The following is a 19,411-nucleotide window of genomic DNA, read 5'->3' on the forward strand; positions in this document are numbered from 1 at the left end:
TTCAAACAACAAATAAAGTTCCAATGTTTTTTTTTTGCTAAATAAATATAATTAAATTCCACAATTTTATGTCAATAAGATGTGCTGTGAATGTGGTAAACAAATGAAGTTTAAAGCAAAAATCCTCGGGGTTTTTATCATCCCATTATGTAATATCCTGTATAGTCACGGCTGCATTGCTGACATTGACTTTGAGATGGCAGTCTGACAGGGCTGACATCAATCTATCAGTCCACTTTGATGACACTGCTGTAAATGTCCTACGATGACGCAGTCTTTCACAAGATTCTGTCACTGCTTCAAAAAAGGAATATGCAAACCCAAGTGCTTACTGACAAATATTTATCGTAATGTAATTACTTTGTCATCACAAGAAGCTGTTAATTTAAATTAAAAAGTAATGACTTGATAATAACTAGAATAATTTTCCATTTTGGATAACAGAACACAAGCTGCTCAGATGCTCAGAACTAATATCATTATTTTAATTTAAACACACACACACACACACACACACACACAGTATTGCAGAACACATGACGAAGTCGCTATATTTTAAGCAGCTTCACAATGTTGCTTTTTTCCCCAACATGTTCATTTGGAAGAAATGAGTTTGTGTTCACTGTGGCTGCTCTAAAGATAATAGATGAAGTCTGAAGTTGAGATGTGTTTATTTAAATTTGATATTTGTCTTTCTCAATGCAAGCAGTGGGGACTTCAGAGATCCCATAGCACAGCCATGAGCACACGATTAAGCATGAGCAAAGTTTCCTGAAGGTGAACGAAAAGAGTTTGGTGGTTTTCCATCTGGGCACCTTCATATCAAGGCCTCCCGGGATGTTCACATGTATATTCATAAGAGGTGTGCAGGAAAGGGAGAGGAAAAAAAAAAAAAGTTTTGAGAGACCCAGCTGGTTGCCTAAAACTTATCTTTGGTGACCTCAATTTCTCCTGCTTCCCTATGAGTTTAGTCTGTCCATGTGGGACTGAGCGTACCGTGAACACTATGAGTCACTGAGTGTCAGCACCACACCGACTCCGTCAGACCATAATGCGTTATCTTTAACATTAAGTCAAAATTGCTGAATGTAAAATTCATAGTTTTTTTATAAGATTAATTTATTCCCTGAGAAAGAATACATCTTTTTTTGCTGCTTTAGGCTAAAGAATTTTCAAAGCATATGTCTGCAGTGTTGCATTAAGAGGTGGATTGTTAGCATTCAGATCACATATTCTTACACCTCAGAAAGAGGCTTTTAAAGGAACTTTGAAAGGACACGTCACGTTACATGTTCACTGACGAGAGGCGTGTGAGTGGATACCGTATGTAAAAATGTCAGCAGTTTGCAACATTATGGTTGTGCTGAAGGCACAGTAGCAATTGAAAAGGTCTTTAAAGAGGACAAGTCCAACATAAATCAGTTATACTAAGAAAAGTAAGATATCTTAAGGCTGCATTTTCAGTTGGAAAGCAAAATCAAGTTTTTTCTTTAGGTGGAGGGAGGGTCTGTAAGCTTCAGGTTCACTTCTGAAAAAAAACCAAACAAATTCTGCCTATGAGTAGAAAAGTTCCCCACATTTTTACAGAACTTCATTTTTTTTTTTTAACCTATGACATAGAAAATGTATTTAAAAACTACACACCAAGTATCAACATATGAAGAGATGTCTGAGTAGGACTATAAAACCTGGGATCTGTTACATTTGATAACAGACATAAAAGGCGTTTGTTTTTTGCTTTTTTTGTATTATTTCTGTAATCTTTCTTACAAGTTGCACTGATGTCTTTGTGCCATTGCTTTGTCTCTGCAATACAGAGAAGCCGACCCAGTCACACATCATATTCAACCAGAAGAAACACTTAACTGAACAGAAAAAAATAAAAATTGCCTGACCTTTTCCTTTCCAAATTTGTTTTACTTTCTCTGAGAGATTGTGGCCAGTAGAGTGAGTCATGAGTGCTCCCAATAAGATACAGCAAGGTGAGGCATATTGCTATTGTGTGAAAATAGAATCTAATAAGTTCTCTTTTGGGGTATCTGTAATAGAGCAATCAACAAGTAGCAAGCAGGTTTAATGTATGTACTGTTATAACGGATTTCTCGAGCTTCTCGTGTTCCTTCTTCCTGATGTTACTGTCGCTTGAGATTGCTACATCTACCACCACAGCCTTGTTCTTCTGTTTGTCCACAACTACTCTATCAGGTTGGTCGGCAATTACCAGTTTGTCTGGAAGTCCCCTTCCATCCCATACTCCACACAGATGTTTCTGTACGCTGTACCAGCCGCTTGGTTATGGTGTTCCATGTACGCCCTGCCTTCTAGCATCTTGCACACCACTGTTATGTGCTCGATTGTCTCAGGGGCATCTTTGCACGGCCTGCACCTGGAGTCCTGCCTGGTATGGTAGACCCCCACCTCTATTGACCTTGTGCTTAGAGCCTGCTCCTGTGCTGTGCTATACACACACACACACACATCCCACAGTCCAAACACATGCATGTTAGGGTTGACTGGTGACATTAAATTGCCCATAGTTGTGGTTGTCTGTCTGGCCATGTCTCTCTGTGTTGGCCCTTAAAGAGACACTGGAGATCTGTCCAGGGTGTATCCCACCTCTCACCCAATAATAGCTGGAATAGGCACCAGTCTTTTACTGTGCTTCTGTCTAGTAAAAAAAGAAATAAGAAAACAATTTGAAATACTTCCAATACTCTGAATTTGTGTGAATGTATTAGATTTAATAAGTTTAATGTATTTTCTATTTTTGCCCTCTCAACACAGAGATGCTTTATCCCCCATACGTATGAACAGCCTCCTGAGTGATGAATGTGTTTGTGTCTTTATAGGCTATTTTCCGGTGTTTGGTTGCAATGTCTGTCGAAGGGCTCTGTTAGATGCAGACATTGTTTTATTGTTCACATTGTTCGGGTTCGCTAGGTGCTTGAACTGTTTAGTCAGCCTCAAGTGCAATAAACACAAATCTTCAACAACATATAACCTACCATACAGTAACATACATTTAGAGAAATGTGTAATGTTTTTAAGCTGTTTATCACTGATTAACAACTTTTTAATATAAATGTAAAGTCTATATCTTAGTGAAAAAGAAAAAAAAATATTGTGATACTAATCATATATCGAAAAATTTTTCTTTCTTTTTTTTTTCAATATTTATGTTCTTGGAGTCATTGCAGAGAGAAATCAACGAAAAAATGTGTGAGAAAAAAAAGAAAGAAAAAAACATCAGAATAAGATCAATGTGTGACAGGAAGACATTATTTTTCAGAAGCTATACTTTGAAACTATGGGAAATTGATCAAAAACTCATACTGATGTCAAAACAAGCATAAAGCTGCAATCAAGCTAGCAGTACCATATGACTCAAAATCAGCCCACTCCGTTCCAAAGAGCCATCCCTCTCCCTGCTCTGCTACATATACCAATACAGCAAAATGTACCCGAAATGATTGACATTAAATGATTGTTTAGAAGGATGAGCTTCGATAAAAAAAACCTGCCGAAGGGAAAATTTCTACATTGCTGCCAGGATAAAGTCGAGGTTAAAGGAACCTTCCAGAATCGCTCAACGTTTGCTCCAAACAATATCTTAAATATGCAAGTTTCATCAAAATTAGAAAACATTTACATATTATATTTTTAAGACTGTCTAATAGAAACATTCTGCAGAGATAAAAATTACATAAAAATGACATCAACAATGAGCAAACAGCACAGCCTGAAGACATTTTTACCATTGTTGGCAATATCAGTCCTTTGAATTTATTTTGCTTTGCTTAAAACAGCAACACAAAGTTTGTCAAAAGAGGAGAAAATACGCTGCAGCTCGTTTACATTGAAATCGTTGCTAATTTACTGCCTCTTCCCCTTAAGACTGAGGGTGGTTTGTTTTTTTTGGCTTATAGTTTTAGTTAGAGTCTACAATTACGTGGTTCTGTATGTTGTACTGGAGTCTGTGAGGAACACATTCTGCAAGCTGTATGTGTGTAAATGACATGAACCTGAAACTGAAAAGGTTTTAGCGGATTTGGGAAGCAGACTCACTACTGCAGTTACATCTACACTTTCTGTGAAGCCAGGCCTCCAGGCAGCACTAAGCCGGGATGTGTAAACATAGTTTTGCTAGGTGAACGCATATTAGGTGATCTGTAAATGGCAATTTTTACACCAAAGACGGCCATACTGTTATACACTCTGTCTTCCCTGCTCAGTCAACTTTGATTTCATTCCTTTCTCTGGTCACAGGCAATTCGCCAAGTAGTAAAACACTGGCATAATAATTTTCTGGACATTTCACAGCTTTGAATCAGAGGCTACCGCTTCCTTGCAGCCAGTACTCATCCAGAGACAAAGCCCAGCATGACTTTAACTGTCTTACAGGTCAACAAAGGTTGTGGTTTCTGCCAGACAGGGGCTAGTATTGTGCCAAGACCGCAGCAATCAAGAGGCAGACCTTGCCTTATCACAGAAGCCAGGTGTCCATAGCAGCATGCTGTAGTTGCAAGCAATGACGAAAACGTGTGTACAACACAACACCTGGTGCTACTGTCCTGCTGTGTCTCTTGCCTGCTCTGACAGGACAGATGATGAGTCACCTTGGCAACCAGTATAACCACAAAAGTTAAGAAGTTCCAGCTCAACTCATTAATCTGAGAATGGGCATTTTTATGAGCTATAACAACAATGCTTCTGTAGGAACTGTGGGAATGTCAAGATGAAGCTAAACTCTTACGATAATAGTAAAGCACACTTTAGGTTTCACATATATATATATATATATATATATATATATATATATACACATACATACATACATATATATATACACATACATACATATATATATACACATACATACATATATACACATACATACATATATATATACACATACATACATATATATATACACATACATACATATATATATACACATACATACATATATATATACACATACATACATATATATATACACATACATACATATATATATACACATACATACATATATATATACACATACATACATATATATATACACATACATACATATATATATACACATACATACATATATATATACACATACATACATATATATATATACACATACATACATATATATATATACACATACATACATATATATATATACACATACATATATATATATATATATATATATATATATATATATATATATATATATATATATATATATATATATATATATATATATATATATATATATATATATATATATATATATATAAATCAACCTCTTTTGCAAAGCACATTAACAAGACATACAAATGAAACATTTTCTAACGATACATATTTTAATACACATTCAATGGGTAAAATAAATTTCACAATCTTAATAATCCAAATAAGATAAGTAGGATCTGATTAATTACCATAATAATGGGAATGCATATTAATGTATGCATTCTAAACCCAAGGCAAAAAGAATCAGGATGTGAAAACAAGATTAACTCTTACCTCGACAGTGAACTCCTTCATCGTAGCCGTCTTCGCAGTCTCTGGCCCCATTACAGAGTTTGTTGAAATGAATACATTTTTTCGTCCCGACACACTGTATGTGATTGAGGGGGCATCTGATCATCACCTCATGTGCACCTGAAGCAGAGAAACATGCCAGTGTCAAAAATCAGAAAAACCATTTATTTCAACATTAACAATTCATGTACTGCAGTTTACAGCAAAATCTGATGAGATTTAAGTGTATTTTTGCAGCATAGTGTGTAGTAGCACTCACACAGTGAGACACCAAGACCATATGTGAAAGCTGATATTTCAATGTCATATTCATTTGCAGTTTATGCAGGTAGACATTTTTTTGAGTTCCTTCTCAAAGTGCTGATACTATATGACCTCTTTTATAGGAAAGGGGAGAACCTATGCATATGCAAATGTATTTATACTTCACAGCATTGTTCTTTACACACAACAGATGTTCGCCACACTGCTTTGCAGTCACACTGGTGGAGCCCTATAACAAACTGCCCAACTCTCCCTGCAAGCAGAGAGCAGCTGTTTAAGGATTCATGAGGCACACAGGTGACCCTCATTCACATAGCAGCCACAAGAGCACATAAAACACAGCTGACCACTGCACCAGCACTGTAAATGTGTCACTTCCCCACCTTAACTACATTGATATCAATTACCAACGTGCTGTTGCAGCCATCTAATGGGAAGATTTATTACCCAAGTGATGGAATCCATAACAATCCCAGGAGTTCCCCCATACCCAAGAATTCACATGGCAGAGCATTTGAACCATCCCAGATAGATGATTACTTGTTCACAGCATCCATTTCTACTACGTAAGATAAGAGATGCCACAACTAATGTGGCTACTACAAAATAAGGTTGTCATCCTATGCGGATTTACAGGGGAACATGTGATCAAGTCGGATTGTATCTGTATTGACACAATAATCACTCCTATTAGTTTCTCCTCCCAACCATTTCATTGCCTTAAAAGGGGGAATATTTCCTGGCCATCGCTTTCAGCTTCGGTGATTCACACTATTTTTATGCTGCATTTAGGTAAGTCACATATAAGTGACCTTGTCTCTGAGAGTTCACATTTCATACATGAGCAAACTGGCAGCCTCATCTGCTGGGCTCCAGAATGTGTTTAAAGCATCACTTCTATTCATTGCTTTTCAAATTTGCTTCAGCATATACATTTGTGGTGTAGAAGGCATAGAATTGCAGTTAGCAAATAAATAAAGACCCCACGTTCTTGAAAAATATCACCAATAATAATAAAAGGTTATTACATTGACTCTAATAATTTATTTTATAAAAATTTAAAACTTTATTCCCCAAACTTTATTTTACCACTCTATTTTTTTACATTTATGGTCAATAGAAAACTATTTAATATTTAAAGAATGTAATCCATGTAAACAACAAATCTATCTGTGGACACCCATGAGTGGAGGCAGGTGTTTAAAAAACATAGTAAAACACGGGTGAAATATGTCATCAGTTTTACAACTGTTGAGAAATACTGTGGTAATAAATATTTAAAACATTGCTTATGTCTACATTGTTAATTGGCCTAATTACAAATGTGAAATAACGGGGGGAGGTGTTAAAGTAAAGTGTTCTATTATAAGTTTCCAAATAACAAGAAAATATAACTGGCTGCAGAGGACACTTCAACCCAGTGCCACACTACAGCACATGTCCATGTGGCAAATGTGCTATTTAACACACAGCTGTAAGGGTCTCTGACAGTGTAACAGTGTTGTCAGCCTCTCCCCTTGCTTTCTCGCCTCATGGGTTCTAATCTAATGTGATAAGGGGAGGGATGGTGCATGCATATTCAGTGGATCTGTCATGCAGGGGTACACAGATGGTCTTTCAGCAGCTGAGGTGCTCAGAATTCCTCTGTCAATTCCCAAACTACTGTGCTATGTTGGATGATCACTCAAAGTCTAATATACAGTGTTGTACAGTATTTCATGTTACACGGCATCTGACCACTATAAAATTCTTGGTCCTCTGCTTTTTCCAAGGTGCCGGTGAAGCTTAAACCCAAAGCCCTAAATTACTGTAAAGTATGTGCTGGATCAGTTCCCATAAGGTCCTCTTCAGCAATTCACATTGCAGTGACCAAAGCTGGAATTTTAGCACAGTGTTCAGTATCAGATCCAAAAACAAGGAAAATAAACATTAAAAAAAAGCACTCAATACAACTCCCTAGAGACCACTGTTGATGATGGGCATTAAGATGAGCATCTTCATTAGCACATAATGGCATTATGTAATGCATTGATCAGTCATAAATATCATAATTACATGTCTACATTTGCAGAGTTTCAACAAATGTGATGAGAATCTTAAAGAACACATTATTCTAAATGATCTCAATCATATTATCCTGATTATCCTGATTTGCGCACACACACACATACACACACACATACACAGAGAGAGAGAGAGAGATTAAATACAACAAGGTCTTAAGGCAGTTAGCCCCACTGGTGTACTAGGTAATTCCTGATGTAGAAATCTCTAATTATTTTAAATGAAAATCAGGCAGACCGAGTAGTGGTTTGATAAATGAATAATGGTAAAAGATGAAATCAGCAAGCACACTTAAATACTAGTTTATTCATAACACCTTGGCTGGAAGATAGAGGTTCCCCAGGTAAGCTTAAAAAAAATAGCACAAGATGCTTATTTGGACAAAGCAGAAAACTTTTTACATGCACTTTAATGTTCATTGATATCTTACTTTACAAATACAAAACTATAAATTTAAATATTTTTATTTCTGGCTGAGTAAAACCCATCATGCAGTCCGATGTAGTCTGCTCACATTTTCTATTTTGAAAAATTTGTGGACCTTCCTCTTTGTTTTTCCATCAGGACAAACCTGACACTACCACAACTGATTCTAGATAGAGAAGCAAGTTATGTTCATTATGTGTATCGACTGATCAGCCCCCAAATAAACACTGGTGGTCTTGATAATGTCACTGAGGATGAGGATCAGCATGGCAACTCTGAGCAGTCTGCAGCTACATCCCCATACACAGCAAAACATAGCAACATATGACACTGTTTACAGAGGTAGGAGAAGTTCATAAATTCAACACTTAAATAAAGGTATTGGCTAAAAAGAATTTCACTGCAGGTATCACTTCATATATTTAACTCAATTAAAATGTATTTATTTTATTTATTTCCCACATTTGACTTAAAGCACAAAAAAAGTACTCCACTGACAAAACATTGTATTTCAAACAATACTTACGGTGGTTATGGCAAAACATGTACATTCATTAATAAAAAATAAGGGTGGAAACTGTAGGTAAATGCAGAGCTGATTTTAAACACTTTTGATGCTGAGAGGTAATTAGCCCATATTGATACATCAGCATATTTTTATTAAAGCCACCGGGTGGTATCAATGTTGTGGCTGATGGGTGTATAACCTTTTAGATGTGAGGACATATTAATAACTTTTGCTAAATTTGAGGTGTTGCGATCAGCAGGGCCAAACTAATACCTCTATTTAATGTAAAATGAGAGGCTTCTAGGAGGAGTTCACAACTCTGTTCATTATGATAATCATGTTAATCTTAGCCACTGCCACTCCGTGTGGAATAATGAATTCCAGAAGAAAATTACACATAATCAGCAGGAGAAGCTCCTTGACTTCAGTGTAGATGGATTTATTACATCCCTAAGAAATTGTGATTTCATTTTCTTAATTTATGGTTAAAGTTGATGATCAAAGTAGCATTCTAATGCCTGACCTGTTAAATACCAATGTAATTGTGCAGTATCAAGCTCCTATTTCCTTTGTGGATTCCACAATTAAAATGACATTAGTTACTTAACTAATGCACATTTTTTTAACTCTAACCTTATTATTTTTTCTTAAATCTCCAATCTAACCAAGCGCAGAGAGTGTAAAATTCACTTTTGTGAACTTGAACCTCTAATCTAAAACACCTCTATTTCATTGAACCTAAACTAGAATTTTTGGTGCCTAATCCAGTTTTGTTTGTGCGTAAAATCAACCAATCTGCAACGTTTTCACAACTAAGTATTTCATGACAACCGCTCCGACTGGCAGACACCATAGTGCTCATGGAGTCAGATCAGCCTGTTCTTATTGCCGAGGCTTCAAAGAGCGCTGCTTTGTACGGTCCCTTCTGTGTCCCATCCCTGCAACGCTTCAATATTTGATGCCTAAATTAATGTCGTAAAATCTGAAGTGAAAAAGTCTCATACAGAAATGGGTGGGGTGGTGGATGATACAACAAGACATAGGACTTTTCCACGGGAGGCCGGCGTTCAACTCTAGTGTGCGATGTTATTTGTTTTATTGATGGTTTTTTTTCACAACATGGCGCACATGGTTACTATAGCAAGGAAGCACGCGTGTGCCGTCACTGTTTGTAGCATTTTGTTTTTTTCTAACTTAACCTTACCCTGAAGGTATTTTCTCTAACCCAAATGTAGTTTTTTTGTGTATAAAAGCCGTTCCTCTGGCGTCAAAAGGTGACGCCGACGTAAACCTGTAGGGTCAATACTGGACGGAGTTGTTCCCAGGGTGTCAAATAGCGGCGCTCCTAGAGTAACGCCAAAGGTACCTGTGGCATCAATATGATACACCAAACGACATACAAAGAGGCACAATTTGATGCCTTGGTAAGCATCAATATCTGATGCTGTGGGATGATGTGTTAGACAGATACTGACGCTCTTAGGGCATCCAAAAAAAAGATGCCAAAGAATACTGAAAACATTTGTATGAGATGACAAAATACATAGTCAACATCAGTATTTGACGCTTTGCGAAGCCTCATTGTCTGACACTGTTGCGATGAAAACGTGTCGTCTTCAAACAGAAACGCTCAACAGACATCTACAAAAACAATGATATATAATTTGTATCAAAATTATATCCCAAAAAAGAAACTAATCAAAAAACACACACTAATCTATTCATCTTTTGTTACATAAGTCCCACTAAAATGAAACACTAAAGGTGTTAACAGACAAAGCGCCTTTTACTCATTGACTGCTCCAACATTGACCTTTTGACAGCCAACTGGCTATGGATCTGCACCCTGCCTCGTCAAAACACGCGTCTGGTGTGGAGACAGATTCAAGTCTCGTTCAAAGCACTGGAACTAGTAGCTACAGTAGTGTTAAAATTAGCAGACTTAAAGGACAAACAGCTGAGAAAGGCCAACCGTTACAGACAGACGGGCTGCAATGTTGGTGACATTGTTCCCTGGGCTCACGAGCTGTGTCATTGGAGTGAAAGTGTAAAAAGGCGTGAATATTTCAGTTACATACTGCTTGTGTTCCTGTGTGTGTTTCGTATGTTTTTACGTGAGCTAAAACATTAAGAACCAAGGGAAAACTGTGAACTTTTGCAAAGGTTAAATCTCCACCTTTGCATATTGCGTGTCTGTGGTGAAGTTATCATTGTCACGCTTAAAGCTTGAGGGTGTTTGAATTATAATATGTCTGGGCTCTGATGTTGTGACTTGACTCGAATAACAGATGGGAAGCAATGATACATTTATAACTGTCATTTAACAGAACTGCTGACAAGTCATTTTCACCATATCTCTGCTTGATTTGAGTACACAGGCTGTGTGCAGTTTTGCATTCATATCTCAAAGGCAAACAGCACTTGGACAAATTCTGAATGTGTAGAAGCAACACTTATCTTTTTACTGTCATGAACAACATGTGCCATTCGAAATGTGTGCGGCGCAGACTTCCAACAGTTCTACGACAACGAAGGGAATGAGCGATAAAATGCAATGGAGTGAACAAGAGCAGAATTTGCCAACATCACAACTGCAGCTTTCCAAAAAGCACAGTGGTCTTAACACAAAGGGCTTTTAAAAATATATATATTTTCCAGGTAACCCTTGTCTGCTTGGCATTTGATATGATGTACTCAGCCAAAAGGGGTCATTTTGCTGCATGACCCTCGATGCAATGTTTACCACAAAAAGAACCTCCGAAGACTCCAAAGAGATTCTACACAAACAGTGAAAGAAAACAGTGAAAGGAAATATTATGCTAGATTAAATGGTATGATTTTAGTATATTTTAAAGAAAGAAATCAGCAGGACAATGAATAATTGTTTGACCCCTAATCACATGCAGCTACTGAACTGCTCTGGGTATACCTTTGCATGTTTGTTGATATGCATGGGTAGCGCTTGGTAATTCTCTGCCAGGGCCGTCCTTGTTTGTTTCACAATCTAGCTTGGGCTAAGACCAAATTGATTTGGCCAATCAAGAACATTTCTCTGTTTGGCTGGTTGACCTGTCTAGTCATTAAGGATCAGGGCCCAGAATAATCAAGCATCTCAGAACAGGAACTGGCCAGGCCCAATTGGCCAGAAATTCTCAGAGTGAACCACTTTGAGTCGCGCTTTTAAGAGTTTAGGAAAAGCAGCTTATCAACATTCCTAACTTGGGATATCACTCTTATCGCTCTCGAAATTCAGGAGGTGTCCTAACTGATTAAGAGCTGGCAGGAGAAGGCAATCAGGCAACAACATGTGCACAGATGCTAACACATATTGACACAGAGGTTATTAAAATAATGTGCACATGACACAACTGGTCTATCAACAAGAAAAACACGTCTCCAGATTTGACTTTTTTCTTTTTTTGTGTGTGTGATGATTTAGGGCTGTCACACATTTCAGTCATAAAAATGCAAACTTTGATCACTCTTAACAGCATAACAGATAACTGCTCACCACCAATCAGCATGACATTAAATGGAAAATAAGCTTGACACATCTGGGCCTATGGTTCCTTCTCACAAACCATCTTAAAATTCTAAGTGGTTTACATGCGCATACAGAGACACTTCTAAAATCATGTGGCATGGGAGTCCTGCATTTTTGGGTCTGAAAGCAATTAATAGCAGTCCTCCTAAGTCCAGGCAGTAAAGAGCACTCATAACCGCTGTTGGTAATGTACTGTGAAAATGACCTTGACGATGGCTTTGTTGAGAGGGAGCTTTGGCAGTGGTGGAGTTAGTGAGGAATGCAATCATCTCACTAATAAATCAAAACAATAACACCAGAGATAAGCATATGCAAATCTTTGATATTTGGCGACAAGGAAAATGTTGTTACAGCCCTGGTGAATGGGGAATATCTAGCTACCGAACCGTAAACATACTCTCCAGACCCCAGAATGAACATATAATTCGTCAACAATACATGACACACACGTTTCAGCCGAGCTAAAGTGGAAATCCCTGTCAGTCCAAGGCCATGTTAACATTGCAGTAATGAATGCTCAGTTTTTTTGTTTTTTTTTCAGTATCATCTTTTTGTTTATGGGGCTTACAGTTATGTTTGTAGGTGACATACAGTCCGATCTGACTGCTCTCACAGATGTTGCATCAACAAAGACTGGATATGAATCAAATCTAGGACCACATTTTCAAGTGAACTGATTACCAAAAAGAGATAAGCATAAAGATATTTGATCAGAGTCAGTGGGCATCACATTCATGCCCTGCATGGGGAAACTAAGCAGGAACAACATAATCTGTTGTCTACACAGACTGACATGTAGGGATTTTTTGTTATTTTTACATTTTTTTTACCAATACACATTGGTACAGCAACTACAGTGTAAACATTTGCTTGTTATTTCAACTTGATATAATAATAAAACATTTCTTCTAACACTTAAATTTTATATTCATTAAATATTATTGCGCTTTGTTTACTGAAGTTATGTTATGTTGTTGTTTGAAGTCAAAAATCAATGACAGCTTCATTTGAATGGTCTTTAGCATAAAACTGTATATTGTATGTATATTAATGAACCGTGTCATCCATAAGCAGGAGGGGCCAACTCTTAATGTCTAAAACCTTCGGCACAAAGGTCACATATACTGTATTTAACACACAAAGAAATCATGGTGACTTTAAGCAGTAACAATATCTCACAAAATTTGGAGTTGTTTACTTATTATCAGCAATTAGTTATGACCCTGTGCTACTAAAATCAAAAAACTAAATTAATATAATAATATTACTGCATAGGTGATATGCACTTTGTCCATTACATCTTAAAAAGAAACAATATTCTATTAATATAAAAAATAAATAATAATAATAAAACCTTTGTGTTATATTACATTTAAAAATGTGTAATTGCTGCTGCACAGTACATTGTATAACACAATATCATCCACCTTTGAAATGCAAATTAGTATTACTACCCACATGTAATATGCACTGGATCCAGTAAACGAGAGCAGAATCATAAATGTTTTGTGCACAGAGCCCCTCTGACAGTTCATTTCCTGTGTGCAATATATTATTTGCTGCAAATTATTCAGAGTATTCAATCAAATCTTTTGAACGAAAGGAAAAATGTCACCACTGCACAGTGGCATGAAGCCTAGTGTTGGCATCTCTGACATCCTGGCTCTGCCATATAATAAAGAATCAATAGATCAGTCAGTGGAGAGGAATTAGCAGTGGAGAGGAATTGGGACAACCTAGTAAAGCTGCACTTCAGATACAACACACAGAAAAAAAGCAAAAAGGCGAATTTATCATTATTCTGGAAAACACCGGCATAATTAGTCAATGGAGATGCTTTTGTGACCAACCATTATGCAAATGTTATAATCTAATTGTTCTGGGACCCGCTTCCAATGAATAATACATACAGTATATTGTAGTCAGAGAGGCTCAAACCAATGTTCACGGAGATGAATGATCTAACATCTCACTAAGAATATAATAGACAATTGTATTTAAGAATGACATTCGTTTATCAAGCAAAAACATTTGCAATAATGTCATCAATGGTGCAATAATTATTTGATTTAATTATTAGCGTGATTTGTTTTTATCACATCATCACGTTGAAATTTTGGATTCACACACAGTGATCATACATCAAATGCTAAATTCACGCACCATGTTTAGTGCTGGAAGCTAATGACTCTTTAACATTTTTGAATAACTAATGTTCAAACAGGCACATAGCGTACAGATCAGGATTTGATGTGATATTACCTTAAGACGCCCTGCAGGAAGATGTGTTGTGTTGATTAAAGGTCCTGCTTCATGCTACTATCCCTGTGTCGCAGCTTTCATACTAAAAAGACTCTTGATCTGTGAAAAAGACACTTGATCTGTGAAAGTCAGACTGCTGGGGCCTCATATAAAATCCAGCTCAGATTAAAGTACTTCTGCACTAAATAAGGATTGTAGATTTTGTCCCCCTTCACTCACATTGAAATCATTCTAGGAGGGATCTCTTTGGACCAATTACAGCAAAAGCATTGCACTGTTTTCATGGCCATGTTTGATGTTTTACAAAAAGAAATACCTACCTACCTGTTACTGAGATTTCAGAAGAAAATCTATAATATTGGTCATTTGTCTACATGCCTAAAATCACTTACTGTAGGCTTATGTTCAACAAAAGTATCCAGTATTCCCAGAACCCTAAAACACTAGGTTTAGGTCATCATGTCAGATTTGCCAGCCAATAATGGACCTATCTTGTCAAAATACTGTACCTCATAATTATGAGATGGTGTAATAATAAAAAAATATGTAGATTGTAGTAACAAGAATCTGCTCTATGTGGAAAAAAAAATGTTTCTTGTTAATACAAAAGACCGAGCAAACAGCCATCCACTGATTTTCTTTCATTTTAGAATTTATGTATGGACAGCATGGCCTAAGGCGATAAGTACTTAAATAACAGATAGATATTCTTTACACATTCAACAGATAGTTGAAATTAACATTTATTTTAGATTCATGTTTCTGACCACCTGATGAATGTAGATGTAATATTTTGTCTTCTTTTATCTTAGCTTTGCACCACCCCACAGTGAAAGATCTGATTTCTTCACTGCTCTGATACAATCACAAACTAATTGCTAACAAAGCAGGAAACAGCCTATTCAAGTGATAATTGGTGATATAAGGAACTCCTGGTATTAATTTTTTATTTAAACCCAAATTTTTTTGTCGATTGTTGAGTTGAGTGTCGAGTGTTGGTGGTTGATGGGCTCTCGCAAAGCTGTAGACTGTGATGAGCATGTCAACATACATCCTACCTGTACTGTATGCAACAGTGTGACTGGAGGGTTGTTGTCTAGTCACTAAAATACCTAAATGCTTTAACATTAACGTTTAACGCAAAGAGTAAAACACACATAGTACATAAAGTTTGGCTTTTTACAATTTCTCCCAGTCCTTCTGTATCTACCTTGGACAGAAGCGTGCACTAAAACACTACTCCCGGCTTTTATTGACAATGAATGGCAGCTGTCACTGGTCCAGGGATTTGCCATTATATGTTGAATTAGCCATAGCCACAGATGGAGGCACCAGATCCGAAAACACTCACGCTCTCTGTTAAGTACAGGTCATATGACTGTGCAAAATGACCATATGTCTTTCAAATAAAATGAAGGAGCTCCTATATCCCTTGGCCTTGGATTGCTCCATTAAATTATATAGTTTTATTGAAATGGCTTGAGCTTTGGCTTTGGTTATATTTCACATACCGAGTTTCTGGGCCCAAAGTGGTGTGCTGGCCTGGACTAAATTAATTGATCATAAGCAAATAAATATATATTAATTTTTTTTTGGGGGGGGGGTGTTAGGGATCTTCTATGGGGGCCATATTTAGAGTATAATACACATAGCAAGTGGGAGGACTTTTTTTTTTTATTTCCTCTAAATATCCTCTGGCACCAACCCAGCTCCCTTTAAATAATCATTGGACTATGACCATGTTTATAGAGTGGCTATAAGAGTAGGCATTAGCTCATTCCTTTCACTATCTATTAGACTGCCCATTATTCATGATTAATAAATACATAAAAGCCAATGTCACTGATTCATGCTCGTTGGTCAAGTCAAGTCCTAGCTACCATATTACTGTGAGATGAACAACACTCATCACAGCGATGTTACAGACTATCTTAGGGGATGTCAGGTAAGTATGTGTCACTGTGTTTCCGTGGAGTTAAAGCTCATATCACTGTGATGCTTTGTTCTCTGCTCCAGCGGCAGGGAGATTATGTAGACTTTAGTACTTAAATGTCACACTGGTTCCATGACAGCAAGCATGTCAGGTTTATAAAATATGCTCTTTTCTTTGGTTCTGGAGGTGACAAGCGGGGACGCTGTCCTTTACTATAGTTGTACTAGGAGTGAATACAAAAGGGAAATGTGTCAGTGCAGCTTAACTGTTGAGATGGCGGCTGTGAGAGCAAAGAAAGAGCAGTAAAGTGCACCTCCCAGTGCATCACTTCTGACATGGCGGAGACATGGTGCGAGTGCAGATTGTCACCAGGCAACTTGTGACAATCAGTCTTGCACTAATGGTTTTGCCTAACACAAATGCTTGCAGCACACACAAATGTGTGCCGAAACAGAGGCAGTATGACAAGCAGAGTACTGAATATTAGCGAATTGAGAGAAAAGACTGTCTTAATCACAACTTATAAAAGCATACAGTGCCTTCTTGGGAATGAATGTTTTCAGGCAGACAAACACGTACACAAAATATTTGTTGTGTCTGTTCCTTGCCTGAAACTACTGGTAAAACAGATGGCACGAGCCTAAGGAAGTGTACATAAGTTCTGTTCCAGATATGGAAAGGGAGAGAAATAGTAAATTAAAAAGTCTTATTTCAAAGCCATATGCCTTCTGCTGAGAAAAAAAACAAAAAAAGCTGATTATGATGCCTGCAAACAAGATACATGTGTGGCAGGTTTAATGTGATGATAGCAAAGGACAATGCGCTGCATTTGATCTCAAATCCAATCCATGTGTTAGGCACAGGGCTGAGGAACCAAACATGATATCCAATTAACTTTTGCTGCACTGACACTCACAGACATGTTAAATGATTTAGAGAATGTGTGATGACAGCATGACCTTGTGAGCGTTTTAAAAACCTGGGCAAAGAATCATAACAGATTATAGCAACGTGAATCAGGCAGAAATTATGGTCTAACACACATTAAGAGGGTTGAGCACAGTCGGTGAATAATTCTCCGTAATTGCTGAAGGGGTTCTGGAATATGAACATGCAGCATCTGTAGAAAACAATACATAAAAATGGCATGTTTAGGGATTTTTCCGATGAGTCATCATCAGAGCTACATCTCAGAACGCGTGAGAAAAGAAGGGGAAAGAAAATAAACGTTACATAACGCAAAGGCCTTGTCCTTCAGCTCAATAACAAGGTGCCACGCTACATTACCTCCCAAACCTCCATCCTACTGGCACGAAGTATCATGGGAACCAGACACATTTGTGATACATTTATTTCAATATGGGACTTGCCAGATAAAATACCTGCAGGATGTTGATAGGCAGCCCAGAATACAGTTACTGTAGCCTATTCACAGACAAGACCAAAGATTCTCTGCACTTTTAAGTTGTATTTCTGTAGGGGGGGTTTGCCAACCACTTCCAAATGTTCAAATGCAATGAAAGTTTAACATGCAAGAAAAGTGTGTCGTGGTAAGAATCCAATTTACTGGCCACATAGGATTGAGGGAATCCAGCTGTGGATGTCAAATGATCTTACTATACATACTATATTTAATATGCAGCCTAAAATACACAAACATAAAGCTGTTTTATAAACCTATCACAGAATAAAATCATGTTGATCATGAAAAAACCCAAAATTCCTGTTTTTGAAAATGTTATTCTTTCTACAATAACCATGTACAGTTAGGTCAGGGAAAAATAATGGTTATGTCTAATAGGGTAAGATTTATATATTTCTGTATTAAGTTGAGCAAAGGGAAAAATCAGGTTACAAACTTCAAACTACCTCCATTAATGTGTGTATCAGCACATGATTGTCTGCCTCACTATAAGGAACACTACTTCCTGCACTGCTATTGAATGTAGCATACTCAGACCAACAGATAAACGTGGGCCTGCACCATGTACTGTTCAGCATTGCCATTGGTTCAAAAATGTTTTTTTTGTCTGACCTACAGTCATAAAAAGAGGTCTGTCTGATCATTTCGTTTTTCGCTTGTATGCATTCATTTGGCAAACCAATACTACTAAATGGATAAGAACCACTACTGACAATTCACGTGGTTCATATTTACAATAAACATACAGTACCGACGTTTTACTGCACTATGCCACCTCTGAAACGCTTCCACATGGATTATACTCTCAGTATTGTCTAGAAATTTTCAGAGTGCTCTTTTTTTGGAATATTACATCTCCAATTCAGAACCTTTGTATTGTGTTTACTATCAACCCACTACCCACTCTAGCTTTGCAGGAATTAAAAGAAACGGACCCTTCCTGTTAACAACAAAACTGTGGGTTCAGAGGCCAGATACAACATTTTATTCAAAGAAAAATAACCCGTCAAGTGCTCATAAGTAATAGTAATTATTTATAAGAGCTGAAGTGAGTCTAAAGTCATTCTACATACTGTAGCACTGTTTACAATTTTCCCTTTTAATTGCTGCTGCTTTAGAGTTCAAGGTTTTATTTTGAACATTTTGTACAGTATATCAGAAAGGAGGAGACAAAAAAGAGAGAAAAATCTCAACAAAATGCACCAGAAACAGAATGCATTTATTGTCAGATGCCCTCTCCTACAAAATCCCCTCAGTCATTCTACAGTGATTAATTCTTTTCCAAAAGAACTGATCATCTGCTGAAATATCTGTTTTCTTTCATACAAACAACCTACATTGTACATATTTTACAGCAGGACAGTTTCTGCTACTGACGACCTGAAAACAAAACACAAATACTCACTTCCTTTATATCTCTGATTTAGTCTCCATCAACTTCTA

General features: G+C 37.1%; 1 protein-coding gene across 9 annotated transcripts in view; it reads right to left on the bottom strand.

The window, feature by feature from the left end:
* lrp1bb (low density lipoprotein receptor-related protein 1Bb) overlaps positions 1–19,411 on the bottom strand; it is a 241,578-nt gene that overhangs the window by 153,190 nt on the left and 68,977 nt on the right. For all 9 annotated transcript variants that reach the window (XM_067516516.1, XM_067516507.1, XM_067516512.1 and 6 more), the window contains one exon: positions 5,527–5,664. In XM_067516516.1, the coding sequence (XP_067372617.1) occupies positions 5,527–5,664 (138 nt within the window). The remainder of the gene's footprint in view (positions 1–5,526; positions 5,665–19,411) is intronic.

This window comes from Channa argus, chromosome 9, assembly GCF_033026475.1.
Source record: "Channa argus isolate prfri chromosome 9, Channa argus male v1.0, whole genome shotgun sequence".
Taxonomy (NCBI): domain Eukaryota; kingdom Metazoa; phylum Chordata; class Actinopteri; order Anabantiformes; family Channidae; genus Channa; species Channa argus.